This window comes from Helianthus annuus, chromosome 2, assembly GCF_002127325.2.
Source record: "Helianthus annuus cultivar XRQ/B chromosome 2, HanXRQr2.0-SUNRISE, whole genome shotgun sequence".
Classification (NCBI taxonomy): Eukaryota; Viridiplantae; Streptophyta; class Magnoliopsida; order Asterales; family Asteraceae; genus Helianthus; species Helianthus annuus.
This window is the reverse complement of record NC_035434.2, coordinates 86662926-86684983: the sequence shown is the minus strand read 5'-3', so window position 1 is coordinate 86684983 and position 22058 is coordinate 86662926. Positions and strand designations below refer to the sequence as shown.

General features: G+C 37.9%; 1 protein-coding gene across 1 annotated transcript; it reads left to right on the top strand.

Moving 5' to 3' along the window:
• The first annotated feature begins 498 nt into the window (after positions 1 to 498).
• On the top strand, positions 499 to 1908 carry LOC118485117. The gene is made up of 2 exons (XM_035981369.1): positions 499 to 1674; positions 1888 to 1908. Exons 1-2 carry the CDS (start codon positions 499 to 501, stop codon positions 1906 to 1908), a joined length of 1197 nt encoding a protein of 398 aa, XP_035837262.1.
• Positions 1909 to 22058: the final 20150 nt, after the last annotated feature.

Here is a 22058-nt window from a genome sequence, read left to right as displayed (position 1 = left end):
CCATGATTCCGTACACATTGTCGCGGTGTAGGAATCTAACATTTTTGGTGTTCCAACCTTTGAAGCCAACAAGCTCAATCCATCCTCTGTAAATGCCGTCAAGGGAACATCGTGCATTTTAATCCAAACTGGAACAGTTTTAATATCCTGCTTCTCAACTATGACATTCGACGACCATTCATTCAAAATAATTGGCACATTCCTGATTGTCCACGGACCATCTTCCAAAAGCTTATCCATCCCCTCTTTCGTTTTAAATTTAAAGAAAAAGAAACCCTTCGCGTTCATCATTAACCTTGAAAGGCCATATTTTACCCAGTTATTTTTAGCAAAGTAGTCCACAACCGGATAGGCTAGTCTTTTTCCCAAAAAATAGCCATACAACGTATTTTCATATCTATCATTCACCTGTTTCACTGACGAGATAGGAATCACAACATCCGCCCCCTCAACGGTTTCATTTGACTCCATAGCCCTGAAGTTTTCGGATAGGCTCCTATGTCCTTCTCAAACAGCTATGTTTCGGATCAGGGGGAGAAGTTGCAGAAGGCAACTAGGTTTTCGGATAATGTGAATTTTGGTCAGGAGGTTCAGGTTAACCGAAGTGTTGAAGAAAGCTCAAATTCGGTTGTGGCAGCCAACCCTGTCAAGGTAAATTTCAGAACTCTTGCTAGTTCTGATGTGCATGAAGGCTGTGATGTGGTGCTTCCTCGAGACTCTATTCGGGCTGTTCAGGACAAGTTAGCATATACTCTTTACGGATATTTCTTGGGGGATCGAGTTGCCTACCCAGTAGTAGATTATTATGTACGGAATAACTGGAAAAAGTTTGGATTGCAAAAATCCATGATGAATGCAAAGGGGTTTTTCTTTTTCAAGTTTGCTGATGAAGCTGGGATGATGAATGTGCTTAAGGAGGGTCCTTGGATTATCCGAGCTCAGCCTATTTTTCTAAATATCTGGTCGCCAACTTCAAAGCTTGAAAAGAAGGAGGTAAAGAAAGTGCAAGTGTGGGTCAAAATACATGATGTTCCAATTGTTGCTTACACGGAGGATGGATTGAGTATGATTGCTACAGCTATTGGCGAGCCGAAATTGTTGGATACTTACACTTCATCAATGTGTATGGATTCGTGGGGAAGGAGTAGTTATGCTCGAGCTCTGTTAGAAATCTCAGCTGATAATGATTTTAAGGATGAGATAGTTGTAGCGATTCCAAATCTGGAGGGTGAAGGTTTTTGTAAACAGAAACTTTATGTGGAGTATGAATGGAGTCCTCATAGATGCGCTCACTGTAAAGTCTTTGGCCATTCTGATGATACTTGTCCGAGGCAGATTAGGAGGGCTCCTAAAGAGCCTATGAAGAGCCAGAAACAGCAGGTTGTGAACAATAATCGTAAGCAAGAGAAATCGCCTGTTGTAGACAAGGATGGTTTCATGGATGTGGATCGCAAGAAAGTGGCGAGAAAAACGGGATTTCCTGTTAATAAGCAGAAGAAGCAGTTTGAATACAGACCGGTTGGTCCGAAACCGAGTGGGGGAGCGTCATCTTCGGTCCCTCCATCAAAGGTTAAAATTCAAAATAGGTTCGGTGTGTTACAGGATGACGATCCGGTTCGGGGTTGTAAAAATGGTGAAGCTCAGCATGACCAGCAGGAATCGGATGAGGAGGAGGTTGAAGAAGTCTACAATGAAACTAGTGCATTTATGACATCGGGCACTCATCCTTTCTCCTCGAAAGCAGGGGCAAGCACCTCTTCTACCAGGTCCTCGAATGGATAGGCTAGCTGTTTTTCGTCTGAAGGGGCTGCTGTTTTGTGGCTACTTTATATTTGATGATGGTGGTTGAGGATTTTGTCTTGTGTTTTTGTATTGTCTGTCTACTAGATGTCGTGTCATGATGTATAGTAGACGAGGATATGGGGTGTTATTGGTCTTTGGTTTGTTTTGTTTTACATATATGGGGCATGTCCTGTATATGAACTAGTGTGGAACCTATCCTCACTACTTGTACTTAATTGCGGTTGCATTTTAATAGAATCACCGGGGTAACCCTTTACCCAAAAAAAAAAAAAAAAAAAAAATCATCGATCGCCTCGTTGATGTTAAACACTCGTCCACGAGCGGGATTCACATTCACGTTCGCGTTCGGATTTGGGTTAACATTCGCATTCGCGTTTACCAATCTCGGGCAATTGTTGCGAAAATGACCCATTTCTCCGCAATTGAAACATGAACCAGGTGGGAATCTCACAGCATTCCCTTGAGCTTGTGCTGGAACCTGGGCAGCCTGATTTTGATCAAAACGACAAGTATTGGCCAAATGCCCAAGCCTACCACATGTAGCACACTGTTTACAGGCCTGTTGGGCAACATGGTGACCATTACATCGAGTGCAGTGAGGTGCGGTACCAGCATATGCTTTCTTTGCAGGAGGTTGAGTCGGTGGGTTCTGAGGGTTCTGTGCAGTCTGATTGGTGACAGCGAAGTTTTGGGAAGCCTTGCGCTTCCTTGACTTCTTCGATGCCTCATCCTGCTTCTCACCCTTACCCTTTTCAGAATCGGTTGACTTCTTTTTATCACCCTTGCGGGTGAGTTTACCCTTCCTGACTTGAGATTCAGTCAGGGTAGCAGACAACTCGATCGCTTGACGAACGGTAGTAGGATTAACGCCAGTCAGGATGTCCTGAATGGAGTCGGGTAAACCATCGATATACCTCTCAATTGCCTTATCCAACGGGGTAACCATCGTGGGACACAACAAACTAAGCTCCTCAAATCGATCCGTATAAGCACGGTGTTCTCCCCCGACTTGTTTCAAATCGTCAAATTCTCGTTCCAACACTCGAATCTCGTGTCGGGGACAGAACTCTCTCATCATGAGAGCTCGGAGCTCATCCCAAGTCTGTGCTAGTGCCACTTCGGCACCCCTATCACGCATCACTCCGTTCCACCATGTAAGAGCTCGCTTCTCAAATACGCTTGAAGCAAACTCAACTTTGCGCGCATTCGGACACTGCACATGTCTGAATGTGCTCTCGATACTCTCAAACCATTGCAGGAGTGCGGTTGCTCCTTGTGACCCAGAAAACTTAAGCGGCTTCGCAGAATTGAAATTCTTGAAATTACACGGTGCATTGTTGTTGTTATTATTGTTATTGTATAGCTCGTGGATTTGGGTCACAATGCCTGGAAGCACAGCAGCCATTTGTTGAGAGACAAGGGCTGCGAGTTCCTCAGCAGTATAAGTTCGAGCATCGGTTTGAGTATTGCGTCGTGGAGGCATTGTCTAAAAAGGAAACATGGGAAACGCGTGAGGTTGACAATTGGAGGAACAAAAGAGGTATTGAAAATATCGACACCACACAAGGAAGGCGATCATTTGTTCGTTACCTTGAACAAACAAACGACACGCAGTGACAAATCAAAGTAAATAGGTCAAAATAATGTATCGCGAAGACATGGTCGCCTATAAGTGAACACTCACCCCAAGAGTTCCCAGGTAAGAGTGACTGGTCCGATAATGCGGATTTGTACGAACACTCTAGCCTTAGACAGAAAACTCAGGGTACAGGCATTCACTCTTCCAGTTTGCACGTGTTCACATTATTTAGACTCAAACTTTGACGATTTGAAAACTCGAAAGGCACAAAGCCAAAGATGAATCAGACTGGAAGGGATCAAAACCTTATAATAGAAGGTTCAAAACCTAGTAATCAATCATCCAAGGATAGATGATTAATTTTCAAAGCGGATTCGTTATTGTGTTCTTGTTGTGGTTATCACCTAAGGATAGGTGACAGTATTGTTTTAAAATTTCTAAACACAAGTAAACTTGTGTTAGGGTCCTAAAGTTATAGTCTAGGTCAAAGCAATGCTAATAACCTAATTCCCTATAACCATTGGCTCTGATACCAACTCTTCTGTCACACCCCGACCACGTTAAAACAACAAACCGTGGCGGAAACGTCGGGGAGTGTTGCAACAGAATTATTGTTTCACAACCATGGTAACCAAATGTTTTGTTTTATTGAATTATTATGTAATGTATATTGTCTTTAAAACAAACAAACTACATATTGTTTATTGCTGTTTTTAGATCACTAAGGCCTCGTCCAGGTCCTATGTGACGCAAACTTCCTAGCAAGCAACATCAAGCAATATCTCCTGAAACATATGTAAAAAAATAAAGTCAGCAAAGAAATGCTGGCGAGTACATAGGTTTTGTGGGAGTATTGGATTCATGGCTCGTTTATATGTTGCAGTACCTCGTTAGACTACAAGAGTCAAAAATACAAACCTCGTTTTGAAAAGTGTATTGCAACATAATTAACCAACTCAAATCAAATTGGTTATAGTTTATAAAATCTCGTAGCCATGAGTCTTAACCCAAAAACATTTGTTTTAGTAAAATAATTTGGAAACATCTCGTAAAAGCTCGTTAATAAAACTCGTATGGTTTATATCGTTTCGAAAACCTCGTTGTGTGATATCGTTTCAAATCGTTTTCCCAAGTGAACTAAATAATGACACGCAATGTAATATGATAGAATCACTTATATATAAGAAGTACCAGCGGCGTATCTACCATGATTCTAGCATACTACACTCGTTCCATTATTTAATCACTACCCAAATCCAATCGTTTAATTCGTTTATCTCGTTTCAAATCGTGTATCTCGTTTCAAATCGTTTAACTCGACCCAAAATCGTATTCGTTTTAATAGTGAAAAATACTTTTGGTCGTCTCGTTAACAACATTCAAACCTTCGTGACTCGTTTAACTCGTTTCTCGTTTCGTATTAACAAACCACCAAAGGGTAAGTTAACAATCATCAGGTTCGGTCGTTACCTACATAACCCCCACACATAACCATGGGTGTAGTCTGATAACGGGATTTGTCAGATCCTATGGTACCATAACCTAATACTGGTCGGCTTGATCAGAGCTAATGAATGTCATTTGTTATGTAAATACAACCAACAAGTCTTGTTCACCTTATTGAAATCGTTATTAGTTTTGTATAAACCATCTTAATCGTTTTTGATATCATCGTTTAAACCTTGAAAATTGTTTTGTACATATGTTTCACCCCAAAACAATTGAAAACAATAAAATAGGGGAACTATGTACTCACTTGAGATTGTAGGGTATCCTTGATTTTGTGAACTATCGATGCACGGGCAATCAAGGAATCAAGTGGTACCTAGTATCGGATTGCTAGATAAATAAATCGACACCTAAATCGGGAGATAGGATAGAATGAGGTTCTATAAATCAAAGGAGTATTTGAACTCATATGGTATGATTTAATAGGCCCTACATTCTGATTGAAAGGCCTACCTTAGTGCTTTTGACCCGTTTCGACCCATTATGGTAACATAAGCTACTATAATGCGTCGTTAGCGTATAACTGTGATCGGACGGTAATCTATGTGCTATGCCAAGTCTTACATGCCCAATTATCCCTAAACATGTTACTAAATCAGATTACAAGTCAAAAATATGTTCACATAGTCAAATTACGGATTTTAGCTTCAAAAGGGAATTTTGGTCATTTCCTATGGGCATACAAGCTAACTAGCAAATGACTAACCGATCCTACGTGATCATAAGGTATAACCTCAGTGGTTATTCCCTATGTAATTATGATCACTAACTAAGCTTGGTCGGATCCAAAGATCGACCAAACGGGTCGGGTTCGGAAGTATAAGCGGTTGTTTAGACCGCTTATCTTACGACCCTAAGCAAGCACAAACTAATAGTGCCGAGTTAGATATGTCAAAACATGTCTAACCTACTGATTTGGTATCAAAACAAAGTGTTTTGATACCCTAAAGTAGTTCCGTTGCAAAATGCGTGCTAAAACGCATTTTGACCGAAACTTTGACACTACAACTAGATAACGTGGTAATCAGCGGTTATAATCGCGAAGGATTATAACTATCGTCATTACAATCACGTGTCAAAGTTCAATTGAACTTTGACTTGACCAATTGATGGTCAAAACCGAAAGTCAAACTGTTGGCCAAACTGTTTGACTTTCTGCACTACATAAGGAAAAAGCAAGAAAAAGAATGAAAGAAGCTCACTTAAGGTCCTTGCTATCTTTTCTACAAGAAGACAAAGTCCCAAATGCTTGAGAGAGAGCTCCAAAGCAGATGTGAAGAGAGGAATGAGTGAATGAGCAAAGAAATGAGTTGATGGAGCATGGTATTTATAGTTGGACATGAAGAACAAGATCACTCCAAGTGTTTTTCTTAGCCATTAAGCATGAAATCACAACCATACATTTGTTAGGAGCAGGTGCAAAGCCTTGGAGAGGTGGTAACTTGGTTACCACACAAAGAAATTGCAAGATTGGCCCCTGAATTTACAAACTGTTGCTGAAAACACACTTTCTGCCCAGATGTGATGCTCGCGTAGCGCGACGGCATAGGCAGTAGGTGCTCGCGCTACGCTACCATGTATCAGGTTCAGCAAAGTTTCAAAAATGGCAGAAATGGTCCCTGCACGTGTTTAAAGCCTTTTTCGATGCGTTTAAACCCCGATAACCTCATTTCAAGGCTCTAAAATGAAGTTAAAGCATAGGGGACTCAAAACATGCTCAAAAATATCAAGAAGATTCATGAAAACCTTCAGACAGCTAGAAGCCGTCAGAAGTGTTACGCGGATCGACGACGCAAGCCCTTGGAATTCCAAGTTGGTGATCACGTCCTACTCAAGGTATCCCCTTGGAAAGGTGTGATTAGATTTGGAAAGAAAGGAAAACTTGCACCTCGTTATGTTGGACCATTCAAGATCGTTGAAAGAATCGGAAAAGTAGCCTACAGATTAGAGCTACCTCCTGAACTTGGAAATGTTCATCCAACATTCCACGTGTCCAATCTCAGAAAGTGTTTAGCTGATGAGAACCTCCACATACCACTTGATGAAATTCGTGTTGATAATACAATGCACTTCGTTGAGAAACCTGTGGAGATAGTGGACCGTTCGTTTAAACAGTTGAAAGGCAAGCGGATTAAATTGGTCAAAGTTCGCTGGGAATCTAAACGTGGCCCAGAGTTTACTTAGGAACGTGAAGATCAGATGAAAGCGAAATATCCACATCTATTCTCATAAGTTTCCTCTAAATAAATTTCGGGACGAAATTTTACAAACCCTGAACAATACAATATTAATAAAACAGTGTGTTTTGATCCCAATGTTTGTCATTTATGTTTGGTTTTGTGCCCATGTTGATTTTTGATTGATTTTAAACTCTATATCGTTTTCTGGAAAGTTATACGTGAACGGATGCGTAAACACGATCAGTTTAACGCGACAAACACTCCGGAACATCATCATAAACTTAACATACCTTAAATAACCTTTACATAACTTAGAAATAAGTTTTAAAGGCTTTGGTATGGCAAAAACAAGTTTATTCGCTCTCAGGGACTATTTGCGTCAACTTGCGAAAGTCTGCCGTTTCGTAAGGCAACGTACGGTCCGGAACTTGATCATAAGTTAAACATACCATAAATAACCTAAACATGGCTTAGAAATAAGCTTTGATAAGTTCGGTGTGCAAAAACATGCTTACATGATCTTACAGGGACTAAAAGTGTCAAAAACGACGTAAGTTTGCATTTTCGCGCATATCTTACGTTCTGGACACATCTGGACATCCAAAATTTTTGTACACACTAAAATATTTTTATTTTAGTGATCGGCATGCAAAAATTCCATTCGTCGCTTAATTTGGATCGGTTTTGCGTTCGTTACGACTTCCGTCGTAATTAACCGAACAACGCGATCGTACGACCAAACGAACCGACATCCGAGATGTTTTCGAGCATGTTTTGAGTCCCCTATACTTTAACTTCATTTTAGAGCCTTGAAATGAGGTTAACGGAGGTTAAAAACGTCAAAAACAAGCTTAAACACGTGCAGGGACCATTTCTGTCATTTTTGAAACTTTGCTGAATCTGATACATGGTAGTGTAGCGCGAGCACCTACTGCCTATGCCGTCGCGCTACGCGAGCATCACATCTGGGCAGAAAGTGTGTTTTCAGCAACAGTTTGTAAATTCAGGGGCCAATCTTGCAATTTCTTTGTGTGGTAACCAAGTTACCACCTCTCCAAGGCTTTGCACCTGCATCAAACAAGTGTATGGTTGTGATTTCATGCTTAATGACTAAGAAAAACACTTGGAGTGATCTTGTTCTTCATGTCCAACTATAAATACCATGCTCCATCAACTCATTTCTTTGCTCATTCACTCATTCCTCTCTTCACTTCTGCTTTGGAGCTCTCTCTCAAGCATTTGGGACTTTGTCTTCTTGTAGAAAAGATAGCAAGGACCTTAAGTGAGCTTCTTTCATTCTTTTTCTTGCTTTTTCCTTATGTAGTGCAGAAAGTCAAACAGTTTGGCCAACAGTTTGACTTTCGGTTTTGACCATTAATTGGTCAAGTCAAAGTTCAATTGAACTTTGACACGTGATTGTAATCACGATAGTTATAATCCTTCGCGATTATAACCGCTGATTACCACGTTATCTAGTTGTAGTGTCGAGTCAAAGTTTCGGTCAAAATGCGTTTTAGCACGCATTTTGCAACGGAACTACTTTAGGGTATCAAAACACTTTGTTTTGATACCAAATCAGTAGGTTAGACATGTTTTGACATGTCTAACTCGACACTATTAGTTTGTGCTTGTTTAGGGTCGTAAGATATGCGGTCTAAACAACCGCTTATACTTCCGAACCCGACCCGTTTGGTCGATCTTTGGATCCGACCAAGCTTAGTTAGTGATCATAATTTCATAGGGAATAACCACTGAGGTTATACCTTATGATCACATAGGATTGGTTAGTCATATGCTTGTTAGCTTGTATGCCCATAGGAAATGACCAAAATGCCCTTTTGAAGCATAAATCCGTATTTTGACTATGTGAACATAATTTTGACATATAACCTGATTTAGTAACATGTTTAGGGATTATTGGGCATGTAAGACTTGGCATAGCACATAGTTAACCATCCGAACATAGTTTTACGCTAATGACGCCTTATAGTGACTTATGTTACCATAATGTGTCGAAACGGGTCAAAAGCACTTAGGTAGGCCTTTCAATCAGAATGTTGGGACTATTAAATCATACCATATGAGTTTAATTACTCATTTGATTTATAGAACCTCATTCTATCCTATCTCCCGATTTAGGTGTCGATTTATTTATCTAGCAATCCGATACTAGGTACCACTTGATTCCTTGATTGCCCGTGCATCGATAGTTCACAAAATCAAGGATACCCTACAAATCTCAAGTGAGTACATAGTTCCCCTATTTTATTGTTTTCAATTGTTTTGTGGTGAATCATATGTATAAAACGATTTTCAAGGTATAAACGATGATTTCAAAAACGATTAAGATGGTTTATACAAAACTAATAACGATTTCAATAAGGTGAACAAGACTTGTTGGTTGTAATTACATAACAAATGACATTCATTAGCTCTGATCAAGCCGACCAGTATTAGGTTATGGTACCATAGGATCTGACAAATCCCGTTATCAGACTACACCCATGGTTATGTGTGGGGGTTATGTAGGTAACGACCGAACCTGATGATTGTTAACTTACCCTTTGGTGGTTTGTTAATACGAAACGAGAAACGAGTTAAACGAGTCACGAAGGTTTGAATGTTGTTAACGAGACGACCAAAAGTATTTTTCACTATTAAAACGAATACGATTTTGGGTCGAGTAAAACGATTTGAAACGAGATACACGATTTGAAACGAGATAAACGAATTAAACGATTGGCTTTGGGTAGTGATTAAATAATGGGATGAGTGTAATATGATAGAATCATGGTAGATACGCCGCTGGTACTTCTTATATATAAGTGATTCTATCATATTACATTGCGTGTCATTATTTAGTGCACTTGGGAAAACGATTTGAAACGATATCACACAACGAGGTTTTCGAAACGATATAAACCATACGAGTTTTATTAACGAGCCTTTACGAGATGTTTCCGAATTATTTTACTAAAACAAATGTTTTTGGGTTAGGAGTCATGGCTACGAGATTTTATAAACTATAACCATCTTGATTTGAGTTGGTTAAACTATGTTGCAATACACTTTTCAAAACGAGGTTTGTATTTTGACTCTTGTAGTCTAACGAGGTATTGCAACATACAAACAAGCCATGAACCCGATACTCCCACAAAACTATGTACTCGCCAGCAATTTCTTTGCTGACTTTACTTTTTTTTACATATGTTTCAGGTGATATTGCTTGATGTTGCTTGTTAGGAAGTTTGTGTCACATAGGACCTGGACGAGGCCTTAGTGACTTAAAAACAGTCATAACAATATGTAGTTTGTTTGTTTTGATTTAAAGACAATGTACATTACATAATAATTCAATAAAACAAAACATTTGGTTACCATGGTTATGAAACAATAATTCTGTTACAGCACTCCCCGACGTTTCCGCCACGGTTTGTTGTTTTAACGTGGTCGGGCATTTTCAATTATGTCTTGTGCAGCACTCCCCTATTTTACGTAATTATGGACGCGTACATAATTATGAAATTCAGTGCACAGAAACCACAGTAAGATTTATGATGTGTAAGAACTGATAGTGGCAACAATGACGGAATGTGAACGATGTAATGAGGTACGGTGGACGCACCAATGACACTTCATATACTTGTATATAAGTGTCCCTCTTACACTGCAAGCATAATGTTATTAAAGTTACTAGAAGTTCAGAACCCAACTAGTATTGTCTTATCTTTCCGACTTCATGTTTCGAGCTCTCACAAGTTTCCTCTGATTAAATTTCGGGACGAAATTTCCTCAAGTAGGGGAGACTGTGACATCTGTGCCTCCAAGACCATCGAACAAATACCAAATCAATGAAATATTGTATTTCATACTTGGAATTTGTATAAATATGTGTATCGTTTACACATATCAATTCTCGTTCGATTTCAAGCTCTAAATCGCTTTCTGGAAAGTTATACGCAAACTGGTGTGTAAACGCAGTCAGTTTAATGCGACAAACACTCCAGAATAGTGAAATAGGCTTAACATACCTTAAATAACCTTCACATAACTTAGAAATAAGTTTTGGATGGGTTGGTGTGTCGAAAACAAGTTTGTTCAATCGCAGGGACTATTTGTGTCAAACTGCGAAACTATACCGATTCGTATGGTGTCGAACAGTCCGGAACTTGATCATAAGTTAAACATACCATATATAACCTAAAAATGGCTTAGAAAAAAGCTTTGATAGGTTCGGTGTGCGAAAACATGCTTATATGATCTTACAGGGACTAAAAGTGTCAAAAACGGCGTAAGTTTGCATTTTCGCGCGTATCTTATGTTCTGGACACATCTGGACATCCAAAATTTTTGTACACACTAAAATATTTTTATTTTAGTGATCGCCATGCAAAAATTCCATTCGTCGCTTAATTTGGATCGATTTTGCGTTCGTTACGACTTCCGTCGTAATTAACCGAACAACGCGATCGTACGACCAAACAAACCGACATCCGAGATATTTTTGAGCATGTTTTGAGTCCCCTATGCTTTAACTTCATTTTAGAGCCTTGAAATGAGGTTAACGGGGTTTAAACGCATCGAAAAAGGCTTTAAACACGTGCAGGGACCATTTCTGCCATTTTTGAAACTTTGCTGAACCTGATACATGGTAGCGTAGCGCGAGCACCTACTGCCTATGCCGTCGCGCTACGCGAGCATCACATCTGGGCAGAAAGTGTGTTTTCAGCAACAGTTTGTAAATTCAGGGGCCAATCTTGCAATTTCTTTGTGTGGTAACCAAGTTACCACCTCTCCAAGGCTTTGCACCTGCTCCTAACAAATGTATGGTTGTGATTTCATGCTTAATGGCTAAGAAAAACACTTGGAGTGATCTTGTTGTTCATGTCCAACTATAAATACCATGCTCCATCAACTCATTTCTTTGCTCATTCACTCATTCCTCTCTTCACATCTGCTTTGGAGCTCTCTCTCAAGCATTTGGGACTTTGTCTTCTTGTAGAAAAGATAGCAAGGACCTTAAGTGAGCTTCTTTCATTCTTTTTATTTCCTTTTTCCTTATGTAGTGCAGAAAGTCAAACGTTTGGCCAACAGTTTGACTTTCGGTTTTGACCATCAGTTGGTCAAGTCAAAGTTCAATTGAACTTTGAAACGTGATTGTAATCACGATAGTTATAATCCTTCATGATTATAGCCGCTGATTACCACGTTAGCTAGTTCTAGTGTCGAGTCAAAGTTTCGGTCAAAATGCGTTTTAGCACGCATTTTGCAACGGAACTACTTTAGGGTATCAAAACACTTTGTTTTGATACCAAATCAGTAGGTTAGACATGTTTTGACATATCTAACTCGACACTATTAGTTTGTGCTTGTTTAGGGTCGTAAGATAAGCGGACTAAACAACCGCTTATACTTCCGAACCCGACCCGTTTGGTCGATCTTTGGATCCGACCAAGCTTAGTTAGTGATCATAATTACATAGGGAATAACCACTGAGGTTATACCTTATGATCACGTAGGATCGGTTAGTCATTTGCTAGTTAGCTTGTATGCCCATAGGAAATGACCAAAATGCCCTTTTGAAGCTAAAATCCGTAATTTGACTATGTGAACATATTTTTGACTTGTAATCTGATTTAGTAACATGTTTAGGGATAATTGGACATGTAAGACTTGGCATAGCACATAGATTATCGTCCGATCATAGTTATACGCTAACGACGCATTATAGTAGCTTATGTTACCATAATGGGTCGAAACGGGTCAAAAGCACTTAGGTAGGCCTTTCAATCAGAATGTTGGGACTATTAAATCATACCACATGAGTTTAATTACTCATTTGATTTATAGAACCTCATTCTATCCTATCTCCCGATTTAGGTGTCGATTTATTTATCTAGCAATCCGATACTAGTTACCACTTGATTCCTTGATTGCCCGTGCATCGATAGTTCACAAAAATCAAGGATACCCTACAATCTCAAGTGAGTACATAGTTCCCCTATTTTACTGTTTTCAATTGTTTTGGGGTGAATCATATGTACAAAACGATTTTCAAGGTTTAAACGATGATTTCAAGAACGATTAAGATGGTTTATACAAAACTAATAACGATTTCAATAAGGTGAACAAGACTTGTTGGTTGTAATTACATAACGAATGACATTTATTAGCTCTGATCAAGCCGACCAGTATTAGGTTATGGTACCATAGGATCTGACAAATCCCGTTATCAGACTACACCCATGGTTATGTGTGGGGGTTATGTAGGTAACGACCGAACCTGATGATTGTTAACTTACCCTTTGGTGGTTTGTTAATACGAAACGAGTTAAACGAGTCACGAAGGTTTGAATGTTGTTAACGAGACGACCAAATGTATTTTTCACTATTAAAACGAATACGATTTTGGGTCGAGTTAAACGATTTGAAACGAGATACACGATTTGAAACGAGATAAACGAATTAAACGATTGGCTTTGGTTAGTGATTAGATAATGGAACGAGTGTAGTATGCTAGAATCATGGTAGATACGCCGCTGGTACTTCTTATATATAAGTGATTCTATCATATTACATTGCGTGTCATTATTTAGTTCACTTGGGAAAACGATTTGAAACGATATCACACAACAAGGTTTTCGAAACGATATAAACCATACGAGTTTTATTAACGAGCTTTTACGAGATGTTTCCAAATTATTTTACTAAAACAAATGTTTTTGGGTTAAGACTCATGGCTACGAAATTTTATAAACTATAACCAATTTGATTTGAGTTGGTTAATTATGTTGCAATACACTTTTCAAAACGAGGTTTGTATTTTTGACTCTTGTAGTCTAACGAGGTACTGCAACATATAAACGAGCCATGAATCCAATACTCCCACAAAACCTATGTACTCGCCAGCATTTCTTTGCTGACTTTATTTTTTTTACATATGTTTCAGGAGATATTGCTTGATGTTGCTTGCTAGGAAGTTTGCGTCACATAGGACCTGGACGAGGCCTTAGTGATCTAAAAATAGCAATAAACAATATGTAGTTTGTTTGTTTTAAAGACAATATACATTACATAATAATTCAATAAAACAAAACATTTGGTTACCATGGTTGTGAAACAATAATTCTGTTGCAACACTCCCCGACGTTTCCGCCACGGTTTGTTGTTTTAACGTGGTCGGGGTGTGACAGAAAAGTTGCTATACCAACTTTTCTGTCACACCCCGACCACGTAAAACAACAAAACGTGGCGGAAACGTTGGGGAGTGTTGTAATAGAATCATTGTTTCACAACCATGGGTTAAATAGTTTTGTTTTATTGAATTATTGAATTCAATGTTTTGGTACAATTTATAATAAAACAAATAATTGTTTCTCAGTTTTAAATCGCTAAGGCACAAGTCCATCCTATATGTAGCGTGTATTAACAATCATCACATAGCAGTACCTGAAACATATATGAAAATATGGTACGTCAGCATAAAAATTCCTGTGAGTAACATAGGTTTTTGTGTATTAGATTCATGGCTTTAGATAATACGAGAAAAGGTTTTATGTTTTCAAAATAGCCATGAATCTAATGTAAAAGTTTTGTTTCTGAAAATGTGTCGTTTTGGAAAACGGGTTTATAGTATAGACAAAAATATACTTTGGTTTTTGAAAAGTTTGTACAAATAGTATATCATAGTATACTTTAGTTTTGAAATAGTTAAATGGATAGTATACAAATATGGTACGTCAGCATAAAAATTCCTGTGAGTAACATAGGTTTTTGTGTATTAGATTCATGGCTTTAGATAATACGAGAAAAGGTTTTATGTTTTCAAAATAGCCATGAATCTAATGTAAAAGTTTTGTTTCTGAAAATGTGTCGTTTTGGAAAACGGGTTTATAGTATAGACAAAAATATACTTTGGTTTTTGAAAAGTTTGTACAAATAGTATATCATAGTATACTTTAGTTTTGAAATAGTTAAATGGATAGTATATCAAAATATACTTTAGTAATTAAAATAATAGTTTCGGTAGTATATCTCAAGTATACTTTGGTTTAAGAATAAAAGTATTGGTAGTATATCAAATTATACTTTGGTTTGTAAATAGCATATCAACTATGCTTTGGTTAAAAGTAGCATATCAACTATGCTTTAGATATTATATCAAAATATACTTTAGTTTAAAATAACAAAGTTGGTAGTATATCAAACTATACTTTGGAAAATAGTAGCATATCAAACTATGCTTTGGATAGTATATCAAAATATACTTTAGTTTAAAATAACAAAGTATGTTAAAACATATGTTGGATTTTGTACTTAGTATATCAAAATATACTTTGGTAGATCACATTTGACAGCACATCAAACTGTACTTTTGTAGTATACCAACAATTAGTTTTATAAGTTTTAGAAAATCAGTGTTTAAACCATAGGTAATTGTTTAATTTGTCAAAAGAATATGTATTAAGCATGTGTAATCATATAGTTTAAAATCAGGAAAATAACAGATAGGCATATATGTTTCACCCCAAAACAATTGAAAACAGTAAAAGAGGGGACTATGTACTCACTTGAGATTGCAAGTATCCTTGATTAAGTGTCCTAACAAAGCTCGGGAAATCAAGGAATCAAGTGGCACCTAGTATGGATCACTATGTTAAACAATCGGATCCTAAGTCGGAAGATAGGATAGAATGAAGTTCTATAAATCAAATGAGTATTGCAACTCATATGGCATGATTTAATAGACCTAACATTCTGATTTGGAAGTTTACCTAAGTGCTTTTGACCCGTTTCGACCCATTATGGTAGTATAAGCCACTATAATGCGTCGTTTGCGTAAAACTAGGTTCGGATGGTTAACTATGTGCTATGTCAAGTCTTACATGCCCAATTATCCCTAAACATGTTACTAATTCAGATTATATGTCAAAAATATGTTCACATAACCAAAATACGGATTTTAGCTTCAAAAGGGCATTTTGGTCATTTCCTATGGGCATACAAGCTAACTAGCATACGACTAACCAATCCTATGTGATCATAAGGTATAACCTCAGTGGTTATTCCCTATGCAACTATGATCACTAACTAAGCTTGGTCGGATCTTAAAGATCGACCAAATGGGTCGGGTTCGAAAGGCTAAGCGGTTGTTTAGACCGCTTACCTTACGACCCTAAACAAGCACAAACTAATAGTGTCGTGTTAGACACGTCAAAACATGTCTAACCTACTGATTTGGTATCAAAACAAAGTGTTTTGATACCCTAAAGTAGTTCCGAGGCAAAATGCGTGCTAAAACGCATTTTGACCGAAACTTTGACTCGACACTACAACTAGCTAACGTGGTAATCAGCAGCTATAATCACGAAGGATTATAACTATCGTGATTACAATCACGTTTCAAAGCTCAATTGAACTTTGACTTGAACAATTGATGGTCAAAACCGAAAGTCAAACTGTTGGCCAAACTGTTTGACTTTCTGCTTAAACATAAAGAACAAGCATGAAAGAAGACTTACAAAGGGTCCTAGCTATCTTTTCTACAAAGAATAAAGTTCCAAGCAGATTAGAAAGCTCCCAAATCAGATTAGAGAGGTGAAGAGAAGGAAATGAGCAAAGAATGAAGTGAACTTGGATGGCTATTTATAGTGTTCATGAATTCACAAGATCATGACACTTGTTTTGCTTGGTCATTAAGCATGAAATCCTAGCCATACATGTGTTAGGGACAGCTGGTATTACTTGGAGAGCACATAACTTGCTCAACACACCAAGCCATCCATTGTTTCATTTGCTCATTCCTCATTTCCTCCCTTCTTATCTGCTTTGGAAGCTCTCTCAACTGATTTGGGACTTTGTCTTCTTGTAGAAAAGATAGCTAGGACCCTTTGTAAGTCTTCTTTCATGCTTGTTCTTTATGTTAGTGCAGAAAGTCAAACAGTTTGGCCAACAGTTTGACTTTCGGTTTTGACCATCAATTGGTCAAGTCAAAGTTCAATTGAACTTTGAAACGTGATTGTAATCACGATAGTTATAATCCTTCGTTATTATAGCCGCTGATTACCACGTTAGCTAGTTCTAGTGTCGAGTCAAAGTTTCGGTCAAAATGCGTTTTAGCACGCATTTTGCCTCGGAACTACTTTAGGGTATCAAAACACTTTGTTTTGATACCAAATCAGTAGGTTAGACATGTTTTGACATGTCTAACTCGACACTATTAGTTTGTGCTTGTTTAGGGTCGTAAGATATGCGGTCTAAACAACCGCTTATACTTCCGAACCCGACCCGTTTGGTCGATCTTTGGATCCGACCAAGCTTAGTTAGTGATCATAATTGCATAGGGAATAACCACTGAGGTTATACCTTATGATCACGTAGGATCGGTTAATCATTTGCTAGTTAGCTTGTATGCCCATAGGAAATGACCAAAATGCCCTTTTGAAGCTAGAATCCGTAATTTGACTATGTGAACATATTTTTGACTTGTAATCTGATTTAGTAACATGTTTAGGGATAATTGGGCATGTAAGACTTGGCATAGCACATAGATTACCGTCCGAACATAGTTTTACGCTAACGACGCATTATAGTGGCTTATGTTACCATAATGGGTCGAAACGGGTCAAAAGCACTTAGGTAGGCTTTTCAATCAGAATGTTGGGACTATTAAATCATACCATATGAGTCTAATTACTCATTTGATTTATAGAACCTCATTCTATCTTATCTCCCGATTTAGGTGTCGATTTATTTATCTAGCAATCCGATACTAGGTACCACTTGATTCCTTGATTGCCCGTGCATCGATAGTTCACAAAATCAAGGATACCCTACAATCTCAAGTGAGTACATAGTTACCCTATTTTACTGTTTTCAATTGTTTTGGGGTGAATCATATGTACAAAACGATTTTCAAGGTTTAAACGATGATTCCAAAAACGATTAAGATGGTTTATACAAAACTAATAACGATTTCAATAAGGTGAACAAGACTTGTTGGTTGTAATTACATAACGAATGACATTCATTAGCTCTGATCAAGCCGACCAGTATTAGGTTATGGTACCATAGGATCTGACAAATCCCGTTATCAGACTACACCCATGGTTATGTGTGGGGGTTATGTAGGTAACGACCGAACCTGATGATTGTTAACTTACCCTTTGGTGGTTTGTTAATACGAAACGAGAAACGAGTTAAACGAGTCACGAAGGTTTGAATGTTGTTAACGAGACGACCAAAAGTATTTTTTTTCACTATTAAAACGAATACGATTTTGGGTCGAGTTAAATGATTTGAAACGAGATACACGATTTGAAACGAGATAAACGAATTAAACGATTGGCTTTGGGTAGTGATTAGATAATGGAACGAGTGTAGTATGCTAGAATCATGGTAGATACGCCACTGGTACTTCTTATATATAAGTGATTCTATCATATTACATTGCGTGTCATTATTTAGTTCACTTTGGTGATCTAGTCGAGTCATTTCATGGTTATTCGATTGATTTTACCCTACACATTATGAGATGAACTGTGCGGACTGTGCAAGGAATTACGTAATTATGGATGCATACGTAATTATGGAATTCAGTGCACAGAAACCACAACAAGTTTTGTCATGTGTTAAGACCTATAGTGATAAGAATCACGAGACGGGAACAATGTAAAAAGGGCATGGTGGATACGCTGCTAGTACTTCCTATATATAAGTGTTCCTTATTACATTGCGAAAGTAGCGTTATTTAAATTACTAGAAGTACTGGACCTTGACCAATGTCATTCTATTTTGGAATCTCCGACTTTGATTTCGAGCACACACAAGTTTCCTATAATAGTCTTCATAGGAAACATCCTCCTATCCGTCGTTCGAAACCCCATGTGTTTGTTACTGCAACATTCTGGCAGTTAACAGATTCGCTAAGAATCCAAACGTGACCCAGAATTCTACTTGGGAAACGAGGGATTCATTTGAAAGCGAAACGATCACAGTTGTCTTCACAAGTTTCCTCTAGAATTAAATTTCGGGACGAAATTTCCTAAAGTAGGGGAGACTGTGACACCTGTGTCACCATGAACACCAAACAAATGCCAAACCTATGAAACATTGTGTTTCATACCTGGGATTTGTATAAATATGTGTATCTTTCGCACATATCAATTCTTGTTCAATTCCGAGCTTTAAATCGCTTTCCGGAAAGTTATATGCGCACTGGTGCGTAAACGTAATCAGTTTAGCGCGACAAACACTCCGGAATAGTGAAATAGGCTTAACGTACCTTAAATGACCTTTACATAACTTAGAAATAAGTTTTGGAAGGTTTGGTATGGCAAAAACAAGTTTATTCGATCGCAGGGACTATTTGCGTCAAACTGCGAAACTATACCGATTCGTATGGTGTCGAACAGTCCAGAGCTTGATCATAAGCTAAACATACCATATATAGCCTAAACATAGCTTAGAAATAAGCTTTGATAGGTTCGGTGTGCGAAAACATGCTTATATGATCTTTCAGGGACTAAAAGTGTCAAAAACGACGTAAGTTTGCATTTTCGCGCATATCTTACGTTCTGGACACATCTGGACATCCAAAATTTTTGTACACACTAAAATATTTTTTATTTTAGTGATCGCCATGCAAAAATTCCATTCGTCGCTTAATTTGGATCGGTTTTGCGTTCGTTACGACTTCCGTCGTAATTAACCGAACAACGCGATTTTACGATCAAACGAACCGACATCCGAGATATTTTTGAGCATGTTTTGAATTCCCTATGCTTTAACTTCATTTTAGAGCCTTGAAATGAGGTTAACGGGGTTTAAACGCATCGAAAAAGGCTTTAAACACGTGCAGGGACCATTTCTGTCATTTTTGAAACTTTGCTGAACCTGATACATGGTAGCGTAGCGCGAGCACCTACTGCCTATGCCGTCGCGCTACGCGAGCATCACATCTGGGCAGAAAGTCTGTTTTCAGCAACAGTTTGCAAATTCAGGGGCTGTTTTGGTAAATTCTTGGTGTGTTGAGCAAGTTATGTGCTCTCCAAGTAATACCAGCTGTCCCTAACACATGTATGGTTGTGATTCATTGCTTAATGGCTAATCAAACCACTTGTAATGATCTTGCTCATCATCAACAACTATAAATAGCTTGGCCAACTTCCTCATTCTTTGCTCATTTCCTTCTCTTCACCTCTCTAATCTGATTTGGGAGCTTTCTAATCTGCTTGGAACTTTATTCTTTGTAGAAAAGATAGCTAGGACCCTTTGTAAGTCTTCTTTCATGCTTGTTCTTTATGTTTAAGCAGAAAGTCAAACAGTTTGGCCAACAGTTTGACTTTCGGTTTTGACCATCAATTGGTTAAGTCAAAGTTCAATTGAACTTTGAAACGTGATTGTAATCACGATAGTTATAATCCTTCGTGATTATAGCCGCTGATTACCACGTTAACTAGTTGTAGTGTCGAGTCAAAGTTTCGGTCAAAATGCGTTTTAGCACGCATTTTGCAACGGAACTACTTTAGGGTATCAAAACGCTTTGTTTTGATACCAAATCAGTAGGTTAGACATGTTTTGACATGTTTAACTCGACCCGTTTGGTCAAAATGCGTTTAGTGCTTGTTTAGGGTCGTAAGGTAAGCAGTCTAAACAACCGCTTAGACTTTCGAACCCGACCCGTTTGGTCGATCTTTGAGATCCGACCAAGCTTAGTTAGTGATCATAGTTTCATAGGGAATAACCACTGAGGTTATACCATATGATCACATAGGATTGGTTAGTCGTATGCTAGTTAGCTTGTATGCCCATAGGAAATGACCAAAATGCCCTTTTGAAGCTAAAATCCATATTTTGATTATGTGAACATATTTTTGACATATAATCTGAATTAGTAACATGTTTAGGGATAATTGGGCATGTAAGACTTGACATAGCACATAGTTAACCATCCGAACCTAGTTTTACGCAAACGACGCATTATAGTGGCTTATACTACCATAATGGGTCGAAACGGGTCAAAAGCACTTAGGTAAACTTCCAAATCAGAATGTTAGATCTATTAAATCATGCCATATGAGTTGCAATACTCATTTGATTTATAGAACTTCATTCTATCCTATCTTCCGATTTAGGATCCGATTGTTTAACATAGTGATCCATACTAGGTGCCACTTGACTCCTTGATTTCCCGAGCTTTGTTAGGACACTTAATCAAGGATACTTGCAATCTCAAGTGAGTACATAGTCCCCTCTTTTACTGTTTTCAATTGTTTTGGGGTGAAACATATATGCCTATCTGTTATTTTCCTGATTTTAAACTATATGATTACACATGCTTAATACATATTCTTTTGACAAATTAAACAATTACCTATGGTTTAAACACTGATTTTCCAAAACTTAATAAACAAATTGTTGGATTGTACCATTTTTACACATTCACCCAGCCGATTGGTAGTATGATATAGCGCTATAGGACTAGACACCCCATTCCTGTTGTATGGAATGTCAGAAACCAAATTTAAACCAAATAGAAATTGCCTTCGTGGTATTTCTATAGTCTCCAAAGTGTAGTTTGATACACTAAGGCTTTGTTGAATACCAAATCACACTTTCTTTGTATATGTTGATATACTACAAAAGTACAGTTTGATGTGCTCTCAAATGTGATCTACCAAAGTATATCTTGATATACTGAGTACAAAATCCAACATGTGTTTTAATATACTACTTTAAACCAAAGCATAGTTTGATATGCTACTGTTTTCCAAAGTATAGTTTGATATACTACCTACTGTGCTATTTTCAAAACCAAAGTATAATTTGATATACTACCAAAGCATAGTTGATATGCTATTTTTAAAACCAAAGCATAGTTGATATGCTATTTTTAAACCAAAGCATAGTTGATATGCTATTTTTAAACCAAAGCATAGTTGATATGCTATTTTCAAAACCAAAGTATAATTTGATATACTACCAAT

Excerpts from the sequence above, each read along its gene's own strand:
- LOC118485117 (XM_035981369.1), top strand. The coding sequence starts at position 499 with ATGTCCTTCTCAAACAGCTATGTTTCGGATCAGGGGGAGAAGTTGCAG. Across the intron at positions 1,675-1,887 it reads AGGAATCGGATGAGGAGGAG|ATGTCGTGTCATGATGTATA; the intron begins GTTGAAGAAGTC and ends TCTGTCTACTAG.